This window comes from Poecilia formosa, unplaced genomic scaffold, assembly GCF_000485575.1.
Source record: "Poecilia formosa unplaced genomic scaffold, Poecilia_formosa-5.1.2 Scaffold152, whole genome shotgun sequence".
Lineage (NCBI taxonomy): Eukaryota > Metazoa > Chordata > Actinopteri > Cyprinodontiformes > Poeciliidae > Poecilia > Poecilia formosa.
This window is the reverse complement of record NW_006800091.1, coordinates 1083484-1103651: the sequence shown is the minus strand read 5'-3', so window position 1 is coordinate 1103651 and position 20168 is coordinate 1083484. Positions and strand designations below refer to the sequence as shown.

The following is a 20168-nucleotide window of genomic DNA, read 5'->3' as shown; positions in this document are numbered from 1 at the left end:
TTCATCTGATGTTTTTATTGTTTAACTTAAAGTATCATGATTCAGATTACAGTATTGAACTTTTTTGTTTTAGTAGAAGTTAGATGCTGTCTGCTCTTCTACTGCAGGTTTGATTAAAGTTCTGCAGTTTTCAGATCAGTAACAACATAATAAGTAGATCTGTCATGAACAGAGATAACTGAAGAAAACTAATGAGATCAATGGAGGACTATGGCTGTTAAAATATCCAACAAATATAGAATAACTTGAATCTCAAAGAGTAAACAGAGAACTAAAAAAAATAAGCAGGACTTTGAATTGCAGTTATTGCAGTAAAATAAACCTTTATTCTACAACGAAATTGTCTAATAGTGTCAGATCAATAAAAGTAGAGCTAAAACAATTTCTCAAGAACATCACCTTAACTCCCCAGGTGTTTTTTTCCAGCAATGGGGCATATGACCTTCCAACCACCTTCAGAACTGAAGAAACATTTTGGATCAGAGGAAAAAAAATCCCCAAGAACCAAAAGAAGTTCAGCTGCCTTCCAACAACCGATGAAGAAAACTTGGCTAAAAATACCAGCAGGAGTCTACAAAAAGTCACTGCAGCAAGTTATTTCAGATTTCTATGCGTCTAGAAGTGATTTAGGGCATGTACACTTTATTTTTAATTATGGTGGCACGTCCTTTCCCACCTGCCTGCTTTCGCATTTTGCACAAAGTCAGCATGTGGGTCCAGCTTGTAGGTAACAGCCTCTGTGTTCTGCATGTAAATGAGCAGCATGACTCATTATTTACAGCCTGTCTTTATGAATTAGACTGATGCGTCTGGTGTACTTTTCTGCTAAAATCCAGCCTGGAGATGTTTTTAAATGGAAATCAGGAGTCTTTATCAAACCAGGCCCGTGGGCAAACAACTTTGTGCTCTCCATTTTAACAAGATGTTTTGACAACAGCAGAACGCTTCTTCTGACAGAACCGGCGCCGCCGCTGCTCCTGGCGCACCTGTCTGGAAGACTTGATGAGCGTCGCCGAGCGCCGACCCGACGCGCCGCTCTCAACTCGTTCCAGCAGGATCCTGGTTCTGGGGACGTGGCTCCATGACACGCCGAGGCCCGGCTGCACTTCCCCGCTGCTGCTTCTTGTTACATGGTTGGTCACCTGTGGGCGCAGACGGCATCCCGTTTCAGTGTTTTATGGCTTATTACACCTTTAAAACAGATAAAACCGGCTCAACACATGAAAGGAAGGCTCAAATTGTTGTGGAAAATCCAGCACAGTTCTAAATTATGGAGGCTGCACGCTTTTTTTTTTTTTTTTTTTAAAAAGGGGGGAGGGCGTTTTTTTGGTTTGTTTTTTCTGCACCAGCGGAGGAAATGAAGCCTGCATTCAGAGCAGGAAACATCAAGGACTGAGTCATCCTTACCAGAACAGCAACATTGAAGTCCTTGGCCATCGTCTTCAGAGCTGCTGCCACTTGTATCATCAAGGACATGCCTGGAGGCGCAGGAAGTTTTGGAGAGGTTGGAACACGGAGAGAATATGTTCATCATCCTGAAGTTATACTGGAGCCAGGATTTAGATAAAGCTCTACATGAAGTGATAATATTAGAAGTTTGGACATCTATTTTTACTGAGTATTACCCAGAATAAGAAGAACTCTAACAGATTATTATTATATACGGTATATTTCTATTTACTATTTTATAAGGTAAAAGTCAACACTCACTAGAAAGATTGTTTAGTAAGTCTGTCTTAATAAGCAGTAAATAATTTCAATTAAATCAAGCTCAATAATTTCCATTTGTATGAATGTTTGGTTTTTGTGTCTCTTTTGCTACTAAAGAATTTCTTCAGACTCAACTAGTTCATTGTTTGAAGGACAATTTTGTTTGCAGAGACTTCAGTATCTATTTTATTTGTTTCAGTTGTTTTGTTTTTAGTTTTAGATATTTCAATTGCAAGTAAGTAAAGTTTATTTATAAAGCGCTTTTCACAAACACTGTACAATATAAATCAACCTTAAAACCATACAAAACATAAAACCAACATAAGAAACACAATAAAATCAAGAGATAAAAGTCTGGGAAAATAAAAATGTTTTTAGTTGCTTTTTAAAAACCTGTACAGCACAAGTTCACGCCCCCATTCCCCCCAACTCAACAATGTGAAAATGGCTGCAAACAAATACACGATTATACAACTATACATCTTTGACAAGCAGACATGGAGCCTCCTGTACAACCAACAAGAATGCAGCAAGTGGATTCTGGATGGGAAGTAAACAACTAAACACTTGTCTTTTCCAGCAGCCATTGTACAGCACATACAGCAGTAAAACCAGCTGACCAAACATGCTGGAACTCAGCTTGGTTTGCTAGGAGACGGGGCAGTGTCTGTAAAATGTGACTTATGAGGAGGATTTTGAAATGACACGTTTTCCAACACTAAAATCATTAACTTATTGCCAATAAATGTCTGGGTGTTTTTTTTTTGTTTTTTGTTTTTTTTTAGCACTTGAGTAGAGGCCCAAGTGGAAGTAGAAACATGCAAAATGTGAATTTCTCACAATGGGTCGCCTTTAACAGCTCATCTGAGGTGACAGAAGGTTTGTTAGGCTCAAGTCATCCACAGCAATGCTTTCAGGAGCAAACCAAGCAGGTGATCAGATTATGCCTCCGTCTACTACCCTCACAGGTGAACTTTAACCACCTGCTGCTGCATTCGACTGTTTAGCTGAAGCTGTAGAGACGCACAAGTCGGGGGGAAACGGTGGGACTCTTACCTTCTATGATATTTTCAGGCTGTCAAGTGCAGAATTTATCTTTAAAAGCAAGTTTCTAGGACTTCTGTTCCTCACAAAATCAAACGGATTCATGCCTCTGTAAGGTCAGGCAGAATTTTGGTAATTCAGGCAGGAAGAAAAGTTCAGTCTAATTCAATTTCAGGCAGCGAGATAAAAAAAAAAGTGGATTTTTTTTTATTAGGTTTATGAAAATATGCGGCTTTTACCAGAAATGACATTTTCCAAATTTGGGCTTTCATGAAACTGTGCAGTTTTAACATCACACACTTTTAAGGCCTTCATACAGAAACCAAGCACTTTACAAACCTTGAAAAAAAATCTAGCTGAAATTCATTTTCAAGGATTCCAAGCACCTGTACGAACTTTGTTAATCGAGATTCAATAAATTCATTAAATGAATAAGCAATAAAGCTGAATGAGCTCAATTCATTTCAAGTCTGAAGAGAAAAGATGAGCTCAAACATCTAACTTAATAAGCATCCTTTTCTTCTGTATTGCTCTACTTTACTTTACCTTCACTTCCACTGTGCTGCTGCTGTTATTTTCAACGTTCTTTTTATGTAAATGTCAGACTTCTGAAAACATGCAGGGCTCCTTTTTCCACATTCTAACCACAGATGAAATCCATGCAGAAGCGAACACAGCCCGGGGTGCGCCTGAGTGTGACAGAGCAGCAGAGAGATGCTCACCTTCGTTCTGTTTGCCTCCCAGCAGAGGAGTGATAACGGCTGACACCGAGTCCACGATCAGCGCCTTGACAGAGCCGCCGCCGACACACACCTCGACACAGAATGTGACACATTTAGTCAGCTGAAAGGTTTAGCCCCCCCCCGCCCATCCCCTTTTTCCTGCAGGTCCCAGAGGTGCAGCTGGTGTGTTTTATGCAAACGAACCTTGTGAAGGCCGCCGCCGCCGAGCCCGTACAGACAGTCGAGCAGAGCGCCGACGTCAAACAGGCGGAAGGTGTGAATCCTCTGAAGAGCTTCCATCTGCAAACGAAGTTTTCACTGTCAGCTGATTTCACCTTAAAATATTATTATTTGTGTAAAACAACAAGGGCTGAAATGATTAATATAGGGCTTTATCAATTAGTTGATTATTCTGACTGCAATATTCTGCAGTTTTCACTTAAACTTTTTTCTAATACAAATATTAGAAAATACATTAAAAGATGCAAAAGAAAAAGATTAAATTCTTTTTTATACAAAAAAACCTTTTACAGCCTAAAAGCAATAACATAGCAGGCCTTTAGTGAACACTTGAATATTTGTAGCCAAAAAATAATTACTTCTACTATCATTTGAAAAGTTCAGCTCTTTCTGCTTGACTTATCAATACAGCGTGGAACTGATCTGTTGACTCTTATGGATGAGCCGATTGGATAGCATAAGGAATTTGAATCAGGTTCCATATTTTAAGCGGTTTAATGAAAAATCAGCAGAGTGTGCCATTTTTTTCATTCCATTAATTGTCTGAATAATGGACAGATTAATTAACATCCAGCAGCTCACCTGCTCGTCTGTGTTGTTGGTTTCGGTTTGCAGCATCTGCAGCAGGCGGCTGGCGGTGAGCCCACCTGTTGTGTCGATGTAGATCACGCTCTGCTTCAGTTGGTAGGCGATGTGCACCGCAACACCGAAGCACACCTGAAAAACACACACAAACCGGTGAAACTTTCTGAAACGAGAGCATCGTTTCTGCTCTAGAAGAAGAGATTCAATCTGGCTGGAGGGGAAGTTTATGAGGCTGAAATGATCTGCGTTACTGGATGAGGTCGAGGAAGTGCTCACCTGAGATTTGCCGCTTCCCGGACCTCCCGTCAGCTCCGTTATCTCGCCTGTATACAAGCCTGAGTCCAGCAGTTTATCTAAGCTGCAAGAAACCAGGTACAACTCATTACTCACACCTGGCAGGCAGGGGGATAAACTATTAGCTTCAGATTAAACCACACTAAAAACTCTGGGTGGGTAAACATGTAGATTCTTCTTTTTAAATAGGGGTGGAACAATGAATCTGATTAATTGACTATTGAAATAATTGTCTGCTGATTTAATCATCGTTAAGTATACAAACTCAAAAGAAAGACCAATTGCTAAAAGAACACCCCGCTCAGAAAGTAATTAAGCTCAAACTTCAGAAAAATATGTACATTTTGCATTTATGATTAAAGATAAAGCAAAAAAAACAAAACAAAACAAAAAAAAAAAAAACACCTTTGTTTGTAAATATGTAAATACCCAAAACTCCTCAAGTGGCAGTTTTAGCTTCAACAATTAATTTGTCATTACAAATGACCAGATCAGCTCTACACCATGTTAATGTTAATCAAGCAGAAAGGGCTTTTCACATGTTGATGTCAGAAATATTGTTTGGCTCCAGATGCATCCATTGCTACAAATGATGTAGCATTCAGTAAAGCAATGCATTGCTGTTGCATTTTACAAAATACAATCTTCTTATTTAAAAAAGGAACTGATTTTTTATTTTTTTTTTTTACATATGAAGGCTTGAATATAAAGCCTAGCACTAAGCTGGACCACAGCCAATCAAAAGGGAGGTCCCACTCTTCACCATCCCTGATTGGTTTAGAGAACAATATGGGCCTAATGTGTTTTGTTGCACTTCTGGGTAATTGTCATGTTTGTCATGTCACATGACTTCATGAGGAAAAAACAAAACAAAAAAAAAAAACACAAAAATGTATAATTTCAATTTATAATTTTAGATATGTACTACAAGAAATTTGTCATTAAAAAAAAACACCATTTTATTTCTATTTTTAGGTTTTAAAATGAAGATAAACATTCAGCAAAAAGACAACAGATCTTATTTTTTATGTGGGATAGAAAAATATGTAAAATGTGAAAAGAGGACAGATTCAATCTAATGACAAGAAAATTATTATGACTGCAATTCAAATAAAAAAGACTTTTGAAAATATTTTCTGTCTTTTGTAATTTTTATTTTTGGAAAAGAAAGCAAGAAAAAAAATACAATTAATAAAAATTGACTGGCATGAATTTTTAAAAAAAAAAAATTTATTTTTAAGTCATATTGCCCAACCCTAGGAGCAACTATTCAAATGTTTAATACCCGTCTGGAAAACTTATTGTACAATACCAGAATCTAAAACACTAAAAGCTAAATATTGTTCTGCTGTTGCTGATTCTTTATCTGCACTTAAAGGCTTATTTATGAGCAACAGACTCAGGATTTTACATCCAATTGAGTTGAATTAAAAGCACATACTGTCTGACTCAAGTAGTTATTTTTCTGCTGGAAGTTCTTTTACCCGTAGCAACAGATCTAAAATTGATGAAGCCATCCAGAAAATGACTAATCCATGCATAATCTTAGAAAAACTACTTGAGGAGGTCCTCCAAGCTGAGAACATTTTAAAAGCCTTTTGCTTTTTTGATCACGTATAAAACTAACTAATCCATCCAAACTGGATGTGGGAGAGAGAAGCAGTCACTGTATCATTTTGCTGCATCTTTTTAAACATCACTTAAAAAGATGTTTGATAAATCCTCAGTGTGCCAAACTGAATCAAACTATTTCTGTGACATTTACAATTCCCTTAAAGGAGCTCTCACTACGACTGGCTCCTAATTCTTCATCTTGTCCTGTCAGAAAGTGAAAGGGACTCCTTCAACTCTGGGCAGCGAGACGCAGCGACTGAATACTGCGAGATGGAAACTAAATATGAAGCTGAACAAGAATAACGAGGAGACGCAAAAAGACGTTGGTCTGGGATTAGGAAGCGAGGCGTGACGGCATTGAAGGAACGTCAAGAGTTTGTCACTGAGAGGATAAAATGGAGACAAAAACAGGAACAATCTCCGTCTCTTGGCGAGAGTGAAGCTTCTGAACAAGTTGGTGAACATTTGCAATGAAGATTTCAGGTGAACTGAAGACAGACAATGCAGCTGGATGAAGCTGAATCCTTTTCATATGCATTACATGGTGCAGGTCTGCCCTTAATTAAGGATGGTAATTAGTTTGTCTAGAATGTCCAGTACGTTTGGAAAGGAGTGAATGGGTATTTGAACTCTAATGTGGACCAAAACAGTGGACTCTGGTCCACCTACAAACCTGGGTTTCGGTTTGGTGGAAGTGAACTCTGGTGCAGTCCCAATGAATGATGGGAAACCGCTCCAAAAGCAGGAAGTGAACTACACCACAGGGCATTCTGGGTAAATACAACCAAATCAAGAACACTATAGTGCTAGCGGGAGAAATGGCTTTTACTAAAGACAAAAGAGAAATTCAACAACTGCCAAAATCTAACGGCACTCTATTTTTGATTAGCTTTCATGAAGAACGTTGCGATCATGTCTTTTTCAAGATTTTTGTGCCGTTTCCTTCAGTTGTTCTTGGTCAGGTGAGGAGGTGAACAGGTTTTTCAAAGAGTTTGGTTCATTTGGCACGGTGCAATGTGAGAGCAAACCACGGCATCTGAAAATGTAACGTTACAACTTTGGTCCCCAATAAAACTGACTCCACCACATTATCAGATGTGAAAATATCCTTAAGATAAGATAAAATAATGCAAAGCTGCTTAATAGTACAGATATAGATGCTGCATAATTAAAGAAACATCTTGTCAAGATGATCTATGTAAATATAAACCATCACTGTCCTGGACAGATGGACTTCAGAAATATTAAAACAACTTGCAAGACATAAATAAGTCCATACATTGAAAGTCTATTTTTTTTACTGCACAAATAAAATTGTTAAGCTCTGAAACTTTTCTAAAACAATAGAAACAGCAAATGTGAGATATAGCTTCAGCATTGATTTTTTTTTCCACATACCTGACCTTCTCCAAAAGGTCTCCTCCTTAGAAAAACAACAGTATCGATCATTTAAAACAACGTCACAACTTTTTAATGAGAAGTCTGTGAAAGTAGCAGGTGATCCATTTTGGTGGTTTGCTGCATGTTGGGTTGTATGGAAACATGAATACATAGATGTTTCATATACCTGAATAAATGCAAACTCAAGCAGAAGTGTTTTGTCTCACAGCTTCTCTATGGGTCACTGTACTTTATTTGGGACTCTTGTCAAATGACAAAATACTTGCACGATATAAATAAGTTCCTTGTCAGTTTTTTTGTGTGTTTTAATTTAAAACAAGAGAAATAAAAGCGGTTCTTTTAGTCTCTTCATCCAACACTTGATCGCTCCGATTCTCTATGATAGCAGTGTTTGGATTTGTTGTAGTTTATGTACAGACCGCAGATCTTTATTTCCTTTCTTTTTAGTTGCGGTGAGAAATGTGACAGGAATCCACTTGAATTTACAAAGCCAAGGTCCTCCAACTAGAATGTGAAGCACTCAGTTCCCCCAATGTCGCTGTGAGATTGTCAAAAGAAGAAAATCTGTGTGGACAGACTTATTTGCATTATTGCTGCCTGTTGTGACAGTACTGTGGAGACGGCTGCGCTGTTGATGGAACATCAAATTGTGTTCTCATAAGGACTCGGCGAGATGAAAGTGATTGCCCTTGAAAAGTCACAGATTAAAAAGGAGAAAACCCTCGGGACGCACTCGTCAGCGCGCTCTGAACACTTGGACATGAAAGGGTTCATCTTGGCATTTGATTGGAGGAAAATTCATGTAAGAGTTCAGATTTAAGTGTGTTGTGAAGGGAAGGGGTTGGATACGCTTAGGAGGATTTCAGTCTCCAATGGACAAACACAGTATTTAGACATTAGTAGAGTCTTATCTCTTAGTTCAATATTTCCACAATGTTTTGCACATTTTACTTTTGTATAATTGTCCTGATTATTACTGAGAAGTCCTCGTGCAAACTAGCTTAACTAAATCTACTCTCGTTCCAAGCAGCTCCACTTCCTTCTTCTGAAATGAAGTTGCCTTGAATATCATTGGTTTTTACAAGGTTTCAGTCATGCAGTTTATTACTAAAATAATCATTAGTTGCAGCCCTAAAAACCACATATATTCTAACCTTATGACAAGACAAGAGATCTAAAAAAATATATTACAGGAGCTTTGAGCGTCATTGTGTAAGTGTTTACTGAGAGTCATTTAGGAAGGTCAAAGGAGCCGCAGGCTGCAGAGCCCTGAGCCCCAACCTCCAAACCTGAGATCACCACCTGTCTGTTCAGCTACAGACCACTAGAGGGTAGCCAAGGCACGCTGCAACACAGCAGCTTCACCAACATGTATGATTTAGCTTGATATCACTGCTCCAACTCTCTAACTAATTCATAAAAACCACTTAAAAAGAGCCACTGAGAGAGGAGGAAACACCTGTGGTCATTAATTATGCTGAAACAGTCGGCCTGAATGTAGTAAAGGTCCCATCCTATAAATTATGCTTTGCTGGAACAATTCGCATATTTGTCAGGACAAGATTGTGTTTTTTTTTTCCCCCTTCAAAGATGAATATTTACCCTTCCACGGTTCACCATACAGACAACAGAATCATGAAGCAGCTGCAGACATCAAACCTGCCATTCCCAGAGCTGCAACAATGCCATGCTGACAGCATCGCTGCTTCCTTCCAAGTCATTAAATTTTGATTGTGCGATGTGCCGATGAAATGTTTTAATGTTCTCCTCTGCAGTGTTTGTTGTGTTTTTCAGTGGAAGGTGGTCAAGTAGAGAGCGGAGTTAATGCAGCTGATATATCTGAAGCCACTTAAGGACGACTTTACGAGCCAAATGGAGCGACAGGACAAGACGGCAGTTTCAGCTGCCAAATTGTTCCTTCGGTTCAGGGGTGTGAGCGCACTGGCGCTCACACACCTCTTCTGCAGCACTTTTCACTCGGCTGTATTTCTAACTGCAGCGGCTGAACAGAACTCACATTCTCTGCTGGCGTCAGTAAAAAGCTCAAAACTGAAAACAACGGTTTCAGTTTAGTTAACCTGAATGTCAACAAAAAAGAAAACACCCACTAGAACTACTATTTTTCAAGGTCAAAAGCATTTCATTTAAAAGTATACAATGTGTCCTGATCTGCCTCAGGCTAAAAAGTCAGAGTGTTATTACCATTTGAGGGTTTTATGCATCAGAACAAAATGAAAAGGTTCTGGTATTTTTTCTAACCTAACCCGAAGTGAATAAAAACAGACAGACTGCACAGCTTCAGTCTTTATTAAATAAAAAGCAACCCCAGACAAACTAAAGAAAGTCTCACTAACATGGGCGGAGCCTAGAGCCACTGAGGGGCGTGGCCAAACGTGGGGATGAGCAGAGGTTAACAAGGCTCTGTGGTCAGAGTGAGAGCAGCATGTTGACCCCACATCAACTTTACCTTTATTTAGCAACTTTTCAGACCCTCTGGTGACTTTATTAAAAAAAAAAAAAAAACATGACAAATTTAACAACTTTTTTTCTGTTGTCGGAGACTAGACGAGACTACCAAGACACATTGAATTTGTTATTGTTGTCATGCCAAGGACAAAATAGGCAATGTGATTTTAGCATATTGTTGAAACACAAATAGGTTTTGGTTGACCCTTGACCTCCACCTCATCCTGCACTCCCCTTAGTTCTCTGCATGTGTGGTTTCATACCTGTAGACTACTTCACTCCTCTATGGAGGGAGTTCATGAAAAGTCTGCACTTGGGAAGTGTGAGAATTCAAGATCTAATATGGCCGCTCCAATATGGCCGCTCCTCGCATCCGGATAAAGCAAGCTTGTTTTAAACATGTTTATTTTACGAGACAAGCATATACGAGTGAGCCTAAAGTCAACGTCATTTGTAGCGCCTGCAACTTTAAATTGAAAAAATTAAAAATGGTGTTTGTTCATGGAAAGTAAAGGTTAAAATGATCTTTGAAACAGGCTCTATGAACAATGTCTACAACTTGGGCGCTGCAATATTAAAATCCCAATTCAGAGTGAAATGGGTAATAGATGGAGGTGAGCAATGGTTGCCATGGCAAGTCATACCAAAACTGTAATTTTAGACATTGCAATGTTATATTGTATATAATGATATAGCATAGCCTTACTTTTGGAGTCTACCAACTCTACAGGGAATGCACAATTGACTGACGTTTACAGCTGGTAGTACTACCCATGCTAACTATGCTAACCTCTAACAAAGAATGCTAATAATAGTTTGAAATGCCACCTCTGTAATAATATTTGTTTAAAAGAAAACGACCTACGTAACGACAACTGATCCCTTACACACACAGTGTGACATCACCTCTGCTCCTAAAATAACTAACAAATCATTGACCATTGAAAAGCTGCTCATGGCTTCTCTATGTTTGCAATAAAAATGATAAAACATCTCAGTGATATTTATATTCTCCAGTCTTCAGTAGCATCTGGACAAACATTTTTTCCCAGATTCACTTTATTTTGATAAATTAATAACTTCACAAAAAAGAAAACAAAATACTATTTTACAAACCAATAACTTACGAAAAAAGAAATAGACTGAAGCCAAGGCTTATGCTTCCCTTCCCTTTTCATAGACTCAGCAGCCTACAGTAATAAAAGATATGAGATGACCGTGATGTTAAATGGATCTACTGCAGTTCATGCTTGTGCTACATGCGAATGCATAAAAAAATATATATTTTATGGAACAATTCTGTGTTTTTAGACGTGAAAAAAGGTTAGTCCAATCTACTCAATTTTATGTGCTATACAGCAGGAACAGATAAAGACAATAATGAAATGAAAACATTAAAAGCAGAATAAGAGACACTAAAGACAATACAGACTTCTAAAACAGGAAACAATAAACCATACTAGAATGCTGTATTGTAGGGTTTATTTATATGGACATGTGCATCCGAATAATATGGTTATATGACCTGGACAGTTATTCTGTACTGTTATTACTTTTCTAGAGAAGCAAACTTTGGCAGCTCTGTAACCTTGTTCTGTTTTTGACAGATATCACAGTTTTAATTTATAGAGACCATTTTGTTAAGATGGAATAATTATTAGTTTATCCAGAAAGCAGAAAAAACTGCATTTAATTGGAGAAAAAAAGACAAAATCTCTAATTGGTGCAACTCTAAATACAATTGATGACTGGTCTGTAAATCCAGGCAGCAATAAGTGAAAATGTTATTAAAGCATCTCATCGGAGCAGCACAAATTAATTTGGCAGAGCAGCAAAATTTAAAAAGTTACGAGCCAAAAAGTTAATTTTCTGTTTTACAACAGAAAAAAAAAAAAAAGTATGCTTAATGGAACTAATCATAGGATTCAATATGACGGGACTGATAAAGCTTCTGGAACAGGATCACAAACCTTACAAATGTTTCTTTTGGAGTATTGATACTGGAGATAAGCCTTCCTGTAAGCCCCGGTGATGGTGTTGAACTCCATTAAATCCCCCAGGCCCTGACAGGTGAAGCAGTGTGTGGAGAATTGACTTTACCTGGGATTTCCAGTGGAGAGGATGGCGGTAGAGCTCAATAGTTCCTCGTATAGATCGGCCCCCGACACTGGGAACGCTGTGTTTTGGGCCAGCAGCACCCGGCGGATGGCAAACAGAGCCTGAAGCGCAGGAAACACAAACTCACAGCAACGCTGCAGAGATCAGCTACAACATGCACCAAAATTCTGCAACCTCGGTACTTTTAGCCACTTTTTGTGGAAAACAGCCGTGACACGAGGTTGATTTTGTGACTGGGGAATTATTTCTGTGTTAAGAACTCTGCACAACTACAGCACACTTAAATGCACTAATAATGACTTCACAAGTTTGGTCAAACATGTAAAAAAACATGTGAAATAAAACATGCAAGGAAGACTATGGATGTTAGCTTCTGTGGTAAGGCTAAGATGGTCTTAATCGAAATATTGTGAGAAATGAATTATTGAAATAATTGCAAAGTAATTTAGTAATTGATCCATCATTAACTGAAGTATACCAACTAAATTAGGCCAATAGCTGACAAGACAAACTCAGCAGCAGTTAAGCCAAAACTGAACAATAGATACATTTTGCATTTAAAGTAACATTCTTTGTAACTATGTTCTACAAAGAACTCCTCAAGTGGCAGTTTTACTTTCATATAGTTCAAATTCCATTAAAAAAAACCTCCTATTAGGCATTTGAATGAACCTGAATGTAATTCTGCTGTCTTTCTTTCTTTTGCTATTCAATTATAAATTGGTTGGTGTTGATGTTAAGTCAAGCAAGAAGGGCTGAGATTTTCACATGTTGATAGAAGTATTTATTAAATGGCAGCTGCATCGTTTGCTGCAAATGATCAATTAACTAATGCTATATTATTCCATTTATATAACATGATATTTTATTAAAGGTTATTTGTATTTTATAATGTATTTCTGATATTGTATAAAATAAGCTTAAATATCTGAAGAATGTGCCAATTTTTTTTATTAGATTACCCGTTAAAATAATCACTAAATTCATTTCTAGTTGCAGCTCTACCATAATGCATGTTAAGGCATATTTGGTGTTTGAATTATTAAACAGGCAGGTCTTAGCATTTTTAGAGGAGGAGTCAAAGTATCTGTGGATTTTAACTGTTCATGGGCAGATGTGGTTTCTACCTCGTCTGGTCATGAGCGAGCGGAAAGTGTGTGCTGTAGTTCCAGAGGCTGCATGACTATAAAGGGATATTAGAATGTTTTCATTGTAACATCCCTTTACAAAAAAAAGGGACTGTAGCGGAATATGTATGTCAGCTGCATACATATTCTGCTCTGGAAATGCTGTCTGTAGCAATTTAATCAATTCTGCATCAGCAGACCGAAGGAGGAAGAGCTGCGTGGGAACGTTTTGGACACACGCTCAGAAAGTCAACATTTGTTGTCTGCAACACAACTAATCCCTCTGAGTTTTCTATTGCCAACTAATACACAAAGTGACTGCAGTTTGTTGAAAATATATTGACAAAACTTAAATTCATTTCTAAGATAATTAAGTGGATGCACTTAAAATTAGATGTAATATTAGCTGTCAGACCAGAGATGTAATTTTATGTACTCTTGACTCTTCTTCTATGTTTGTATATTGAAATAAAAACTGTACATACAATATTGCCTTGACATTTAACTCAAGTTTGATAAATTCCAGAAACAATGTTTGAAATAACTGTGTGTTCATGCGTATGCAAAGAATACTGGCAACACGAAAGCAAAGTCTGTATATTAAATGACTAAATGTTTGATGGTCGAGTTGTCCTATAGGCCAAATGTAAGGAAATTTGAATGATTCTACTGGTCTGCAGTTTCATTTAAGTGTCCTAGAATGTTCTCTGGAGCCAGTGTAGGTGGTAGGAGACAGAAGAACTCGAGGAAAAAGAGGATCACCACTGGATGACGCCTCCTTCCACATGCATGAAGCCGTTTCAGAACCAGAGAGCTCCTTCATCGCAGATCCTTCCCCCTGGTAGCTGCCAGACTTTTAAACCATCACTGCTACCGAGATATATCTCAGACCTAGATATCTGATCAGCTTAATATCACAAAAATAAACTCTGATGAAAGTGGAGATTTGAGAAAACTCTGTATGTTTATGTGTCTACATGGGAAAACGGATATTTAGAGTCCCATGCTTTACAGTCTGTGACAAATAATGCACTAATGTATCCTTGCTTTGACATGGTTCCCAGCTGACATCGTCTTGTGTTTTATTAACTTTATACTACAATATGCCATTTAGAAGTAGTTCAAACACGCAAATGAACCTCCTGGTGTCATGTTTAATTCCTAACGGGAATCCTCCAGTAGAATAAGCTGCTAGTTAGGAAACCACATGGAGCGCCTAGCTGAATTTCTTCTATAAAAGTTTATTCTTTGAAAATTTCCCTCCAAGAAACGAGGCTCATTTAAACATGCTGTCGGTTGGAAGGTTCCTGCGCTTCAACAAAGTCTCGACTCGCCACCGCTGCTCCACACGGTATGGAGAAACTCTCTCCTGCATATCAATAAAACTTCTACGTTGAATCTCACACACACACACACGTCTCACTTTCTCATTAATTAGGCAGAGCAAGACAACAGGCATCGACCGACACCGACTGCTAGAACAGACGGTGATGACAGAGAAGATCTAACCTGACAGGCTTTCACGCCAACTAATCAATCAGCTTTCAAAGATATCCTGTTTCCAGTTTTTACAAGTAACCTCAAAAGGTCGTAGAACTAAAAAATAAAACATTTCAGGTCCAGCACAAAGACAGGTCTAACCAAATCTGACTATAAATTGATTAGCTTTCTAAACTCTGCAACAACGTGCCTTATATTTCTAAAACATGAGAAAAAAAGGTGTAATTTATTGATTTTTTTTCCCAAGCTCTCAATCAGTTTGGATGCTTTAGGACTATAAACAACTCCAGAGCACTTTAAGGTGAACTCTGGAGGCTTTTTACAGATTAACCTATAGGATATTTTTATATACATAAAAAAGATATTTATAAAAAAAAATATGAAGCTGTTGTAGATGCTTTAAAGAAGCTAATTATAGAATGATATTAGCTGGTCTATTAAATGGTGCACAGTGTTCTGTATCAGTGAGCATGTCACGTATTTTCAACTTAATGGTATCTGTTTGATTCTCTCTTTATATGTTCAAGTTTATTTAATTTGGAACTATTTCCCCACCAAATAACTGCATTTACTTACATTTTCCCACTTTAGTTGTTAGAGTGGGTAAGTGTGAGCAGATAATTTTGAATTTTCCCATAAATAAACGTGCCACAAAGTGATCACAATAAAGAATCACCAGAAGTCCTTGAAGACTCCAGCAACTTGTAGATGCATCTCTGCCTTAAACACTCCTCAAGTAAAGAACAAGTTGATTAGAAAGGCTCTGCAGATAAAAAAAGCAGAATTTTACAACCTCAAGTCCCAAACATAAACACATTAAGAATCTGTTGACTACGTTTAAGGGTGTATTTGCACCAGACTTTTGGTCTGCTTTAAACGGACTAGAACTCGTTTTCCCGTAGGCTCCATTGCAAATACACATAAGTGAGTCCTAGTGTGGACCAAAATCGTTTAAAAAGTTTCTAAGCATGAAGTTTCTATTGTTCATGCTTTTGAACAATAACATTTTGACTGCCAAGAAGAGCAGTCAAACATCCAGTCAGAATTATGCCAGATTCTTTAGAGTTACAAAAAGCATGTGGTTGAGGCTCAATTTGCTAAATCGACATTCAGCCAACATTATGGTCCTGCCCACCCATTTGTGGTGCAGTTTTTGGAGATTATTCTGTAGAATGTAACGTTATTCACTTATTTTTTCAAATGGCATATCTAAAATATTTGACAGAAAACACACAGACACAATGCTACTCGTCTAGCTATTGGCTGGCGTTTGCAAGGGCAGCCAATCCAGGAGCATTATTCGTGTTTCTTGGTTCTGATTGGCTGTACTGCAAAGAGCAGAGAGAAGAAAGACTGTGGATATTAGCTTCTCCAGTAGAACCAAGATTGTTTGTGTGTATTAATGAATATTAAGGCATATTTGTGGTTTAAATTATTAAAATAGGCAGTAATATGCAGTTTTAGAGGGTCTCAAGCTGGCAGATGTGGTCCACATGAACTCCCACCTCTCATCAGTTTTAAGACTTTGGACCATTTTAATACACATTCAGTTATTGTATGCTTATTAATTGAGCATTAATTTATAGAATAGAATAGAATAAACTTTAATGATCCCCAAAGGGAATTTGCTTATTAGTTTACAAGCTACTCCAGCCAACAAATATTTCTGTATTTATTCTGAATTATGGCAGGATGGGTCCTCCATACACCATAGCAGAAACTATGTGGATTAGTGCAAATGCACAATTAATTGAAACTTGCTCATCAGTCTTGTTAAATAAACAAAGTCATGCTCATGATGTTTATGTAAACATTCCACTTAAACTTTTCATTTTCACTTCTTTTTGAAAATGTATATGGATGAATAATGAAGTGTGCAAATCAGATGTCCGTGATTATTTTCCTCTTATTTATTGTTAATAACCCTTTCAATACCAGATTCAGAAAGGACTATATCAACAGCGTTACACTGTCCAGTTCTTTTGCTCAAATTGTGAACAAGCATTTCAAATTGCTTAAAAGTTTTGCTTCTTGATTAGCGGATCCTTCTGAACTCGACCGTATATTCATTTGGAAGAGAAAGCAAATCTGCTGGGTCTCAATTAGCTCAGACGTTGGTGGCACTCCAGTCTGTCCATGTATCATAGGATAGGTGTGTTTTACTGGAAAATCCTTCAGTAGTTTTAATTAAACTTTCAGACTGCTGTTGTCAACAGGCGGCCCGGCGATGACCTCAGAGGCGTTCCAATTTGCGGACAAAACAATGGCTCAGATGTGCAGCGGGAGGCTGACGGACCACCGGGATGCCGGTTATCAGCTCAGGAGATAAATGCCTGCAGGATGAACACACACAGGGCAGAAACTCTGGCTCGGTCACTGAGGTGAACCTGAACCTTCTGCAGGCTGCGAGGAGGAGAAAAGTAATATTTGAAAAACACAATGATCCCACGGGGAAATATGTTTGAAGTTGTCCTTCACTCAAAAATGCATTTTGGATGTTACTTCTGCAGGATTCCAGCTCACGTATTTGGATTTCAAATTATTCTGCAGGTCGTTACTCTTTGGTAAGCTCAAGTCGACAAAATGAGCATGCTAATATTGGAAAAATGAAGACACTCTAAAAAACATTGAACACAAATATTTTACCCAAGAGTCACTTAGCCCTTCAAGCTTTTAGACTATCATTTCTGCATCTCTAAAAGGATTCAAACACAAAAAATGTTTTAGGTCTCCTGACTAAAACAGTAGCAGATGAAATCTTTTTTCCACGTACATCAATGAACAGCTTGTGCAATTAGTAACATTTACTGAAGAGCAGACTCATCTTAGACCAGCGTTAGTTTTTGTAGCTGGTTGGCTAGCATGACTACAACAGCCATTTCACTGAGAAGAGCGAATATCCTTAACTTAAAAAAGCCTGTCAACATTTCCAAACACAGCACGTTTCATAACAGATGGGTTGAAAGATCAAAAAGTAGAAACGGTTGCTTTGCTTTTTTTTTTAGCCTTCCTATTATCTGCTGAAATGTTTGCTCTCTCTCGCTGTCTTGCAGCCTGAATGAACTGCAGCATGTCATGGACAACTGGTTTCTTTTTAAAAGACTTGTAACACTGTACTTTAGCTAAATTTGAAGTCTTCCTTCAGCAACAACTTCCCCACTAGGACTTCCAGTGCTATTTGGAAACTTTTGCATATTTTTACATATATTTAAAATTTTTACTTATATTTTCTGATCAGTGGGTCACCAATCAAGATCAATCACACAGAAAAATTGACCAATTAAATTTACAAATGCACGTTGACAAGATGTCTACCAATTTCAGATTTTTTTGCTTGTCTTGGAGAATTGAAGGGATAAGAAGCTTACATTTGTATGCAATTTCTCTGATGAATCACTATGTTATGTTTACCCAATATCTGAAACAGATTAAAGTAGCCTCCTGGTATCAGTGCCAATTAGGGACCATTAGGGAAAAGATGTTCAAAATTTAATTTAAAGACGTACTTATCAAATGTAAAGACATCTATTTATTAATTTTTGTAACGGTGTGTCGATGCGTCCTGGCATAACCGGCCCTTTAAGAACAGTCCTGTAGTATTGCTCCTATGCATCTCAGCTTTCCAAGCTGCATGTTCTGTAGAGTATTTTTAATATGAACTACAAAAAAATCTGTCAATTTTCAACAAAGAAGGCGGTCTACTGTAATTTTTACAGTTTGCTTTTTCAATAAACCTCAAAAATAGTTTAAGAATTTGTTTATGATTTCCTAATAATGACCTTATTGCTGCTACTAACATAAGTATGATATGTTGCTGTGATATTGTGCAACCTTAATAGTGACTTTAAATTTCTCCACACTCAAACAGTCGGTATACTGGCAGTTGAAGCTTTGGAAAGTGGACATAAAATACACAGATATGATTATACACATTGAACACTGGAAGATTAGTGTGAAATGTGTTTTGCGAAAAATCCAGAGGACAAGATGTGACATAAATAAATCTATGCCTCCAGCTGCCTCTCCAACCTCGATGCGTCAGGTGAAGGCCCGGATCAGTGGATGTTTTGCTAGATTAGTGGTATTACCACCTTTGACCGCAACCTTTTGGCTGAAAATCCAGCAAATCGCTCCTAGAAAACAACTGTGCTCTCCTTCTCCTATGGCCTAAAACTAAAACACTTGCTGCAGAGTTTGACCTTGATTCTTAATCCCTGATCTTAAGGTTTAAATGCTTATTGTCCTCAGTTATACATCTTAAAACCTAAGCTTCTTGTAATTCTACATGTAGCTGTTACATCAGTTTAGCCGATGTGGGAGGAGGGAGTGATCAAAGCAGAGTCAAATAAATAATAGAATAAAGATGTAGCTGTGGATACAGGTTGGAGAAAATGGTGTCAATTCTTCAAAAAAGAAAAAAAGTCAAGTCAAATATGATCTATGTGTTTAATATGCAATGACTGAAACATTTAAAATGTTATTTGATCATAAACAGCAAACAAGATCTTCATTTTAAGTAACAGCAGTTTTTTTATAAATCTTTCTGCATCTCACCTGATGTTAAAAATGATAACACAAAACATGTGCTGCATGTGGGAGAAAAGGTGTTGAAATTAAATTGAAACTGCCCTAATCCTTAGCTGAAACACTCCAGCTGTTTGGCTGGAGTGTTTCAGCCAAGTAAAAATAGAAGGCACCCCGTCTAGCCATTTAATTATTTCAATTCTGCCAATTTTGGGAGGAACCGTCCTGCATACTTCAGCGATGACTGATCATATTAAATTAACCTGATTGAGTTATAAATACCTTATAGGAGACGGAGCATTTCTGTGCGAGATCCTCTATGTCAGAAGAGACAAGGTCCTCCACTGAGGAAACAAGAAGCCATCACTGAAGCTGCAAATCTTCGTCATTTACCATTAAAACGCAATAAATCCGCACCAACCTGTTCTGATATCAGCTGCCCGTAGACTCCGCAGCAAATTTTCATCCAGACCAGGACACATTCCTACCAGTAACACCACCATTGTTCTTCATCACTCACTTCTGAGACGTTAGGAGAAACCAGCCAGCATCATTTGCCAGTTAACGTTAGCTCAAGTTGTTTTTAGCTTCCCGGCTAACTTTAGCGAACTTTTCCATGTGAAAGTGGAACGTTTAAAATGCGCTCCTGTCGCCTCCGACTAAACCTTTGCCCTTAAAAACTGATTGTTTTATTAGGAGGAATATCAGTTCTGACTAACTTTATAAGCGTAAGTTAGAGTTTAGAGTTCAACGTTATAGCAAGGAGCGCGTGTCAAAAAAAATTGTGTTTGCCGCTCTGGTTTGCCGTAGCTCCCGCTCAATG

At 37.9% G+C, this 20168-nt stretch overlaps 1 protein-coding gene across 1 annotated transcript in view; it reads right to left on the bottom strand.

Moving 5' to 3' along the window:
- Positions 1 to 20168, bottom strand: part of rad51d (RAD51 paralog D) — a 21567-nt gene extending 1399 nt beyond the window's left edge. Inside the window, exons 1-9 of the mRNA XM_007563875.2 lie at positions 19767 to 20168; positions 19628 to 19689; positions 12177 to 12295; positions 4578 to 4659; positions 4299 to 4433; positions 3681 to 3776; positions 3477 to 3567; positions 1408 to 1478; positions 987 to 1142 (exon numbers count right to left, since the gene is read on the bottom strand). Coding sequence (XP_007563937.1) covers positions 987 to 1142; positions 1408 to 1478; positions 3477 to 3567; positions 3681 to 3776; positions 4299 to 4433; positions 4578 to 4659; positions 12177 to 12295; positions 19628 to 19689; positions 19767 to 19848 — 894 coding nt within the window. The 5' untranslated portion in view covers positions 19849 to 20168. The remainder of the gene's footprint in view (positions 1 to 986; positions 1143 to 1407; positions 1479 to 3476; positions 3568 to 3680; positions 3777 to 4298; positions 4434 to 4577; positions 4660 to 12176; positions 12296 to 19627; positions 19690 to 19766) is intronic.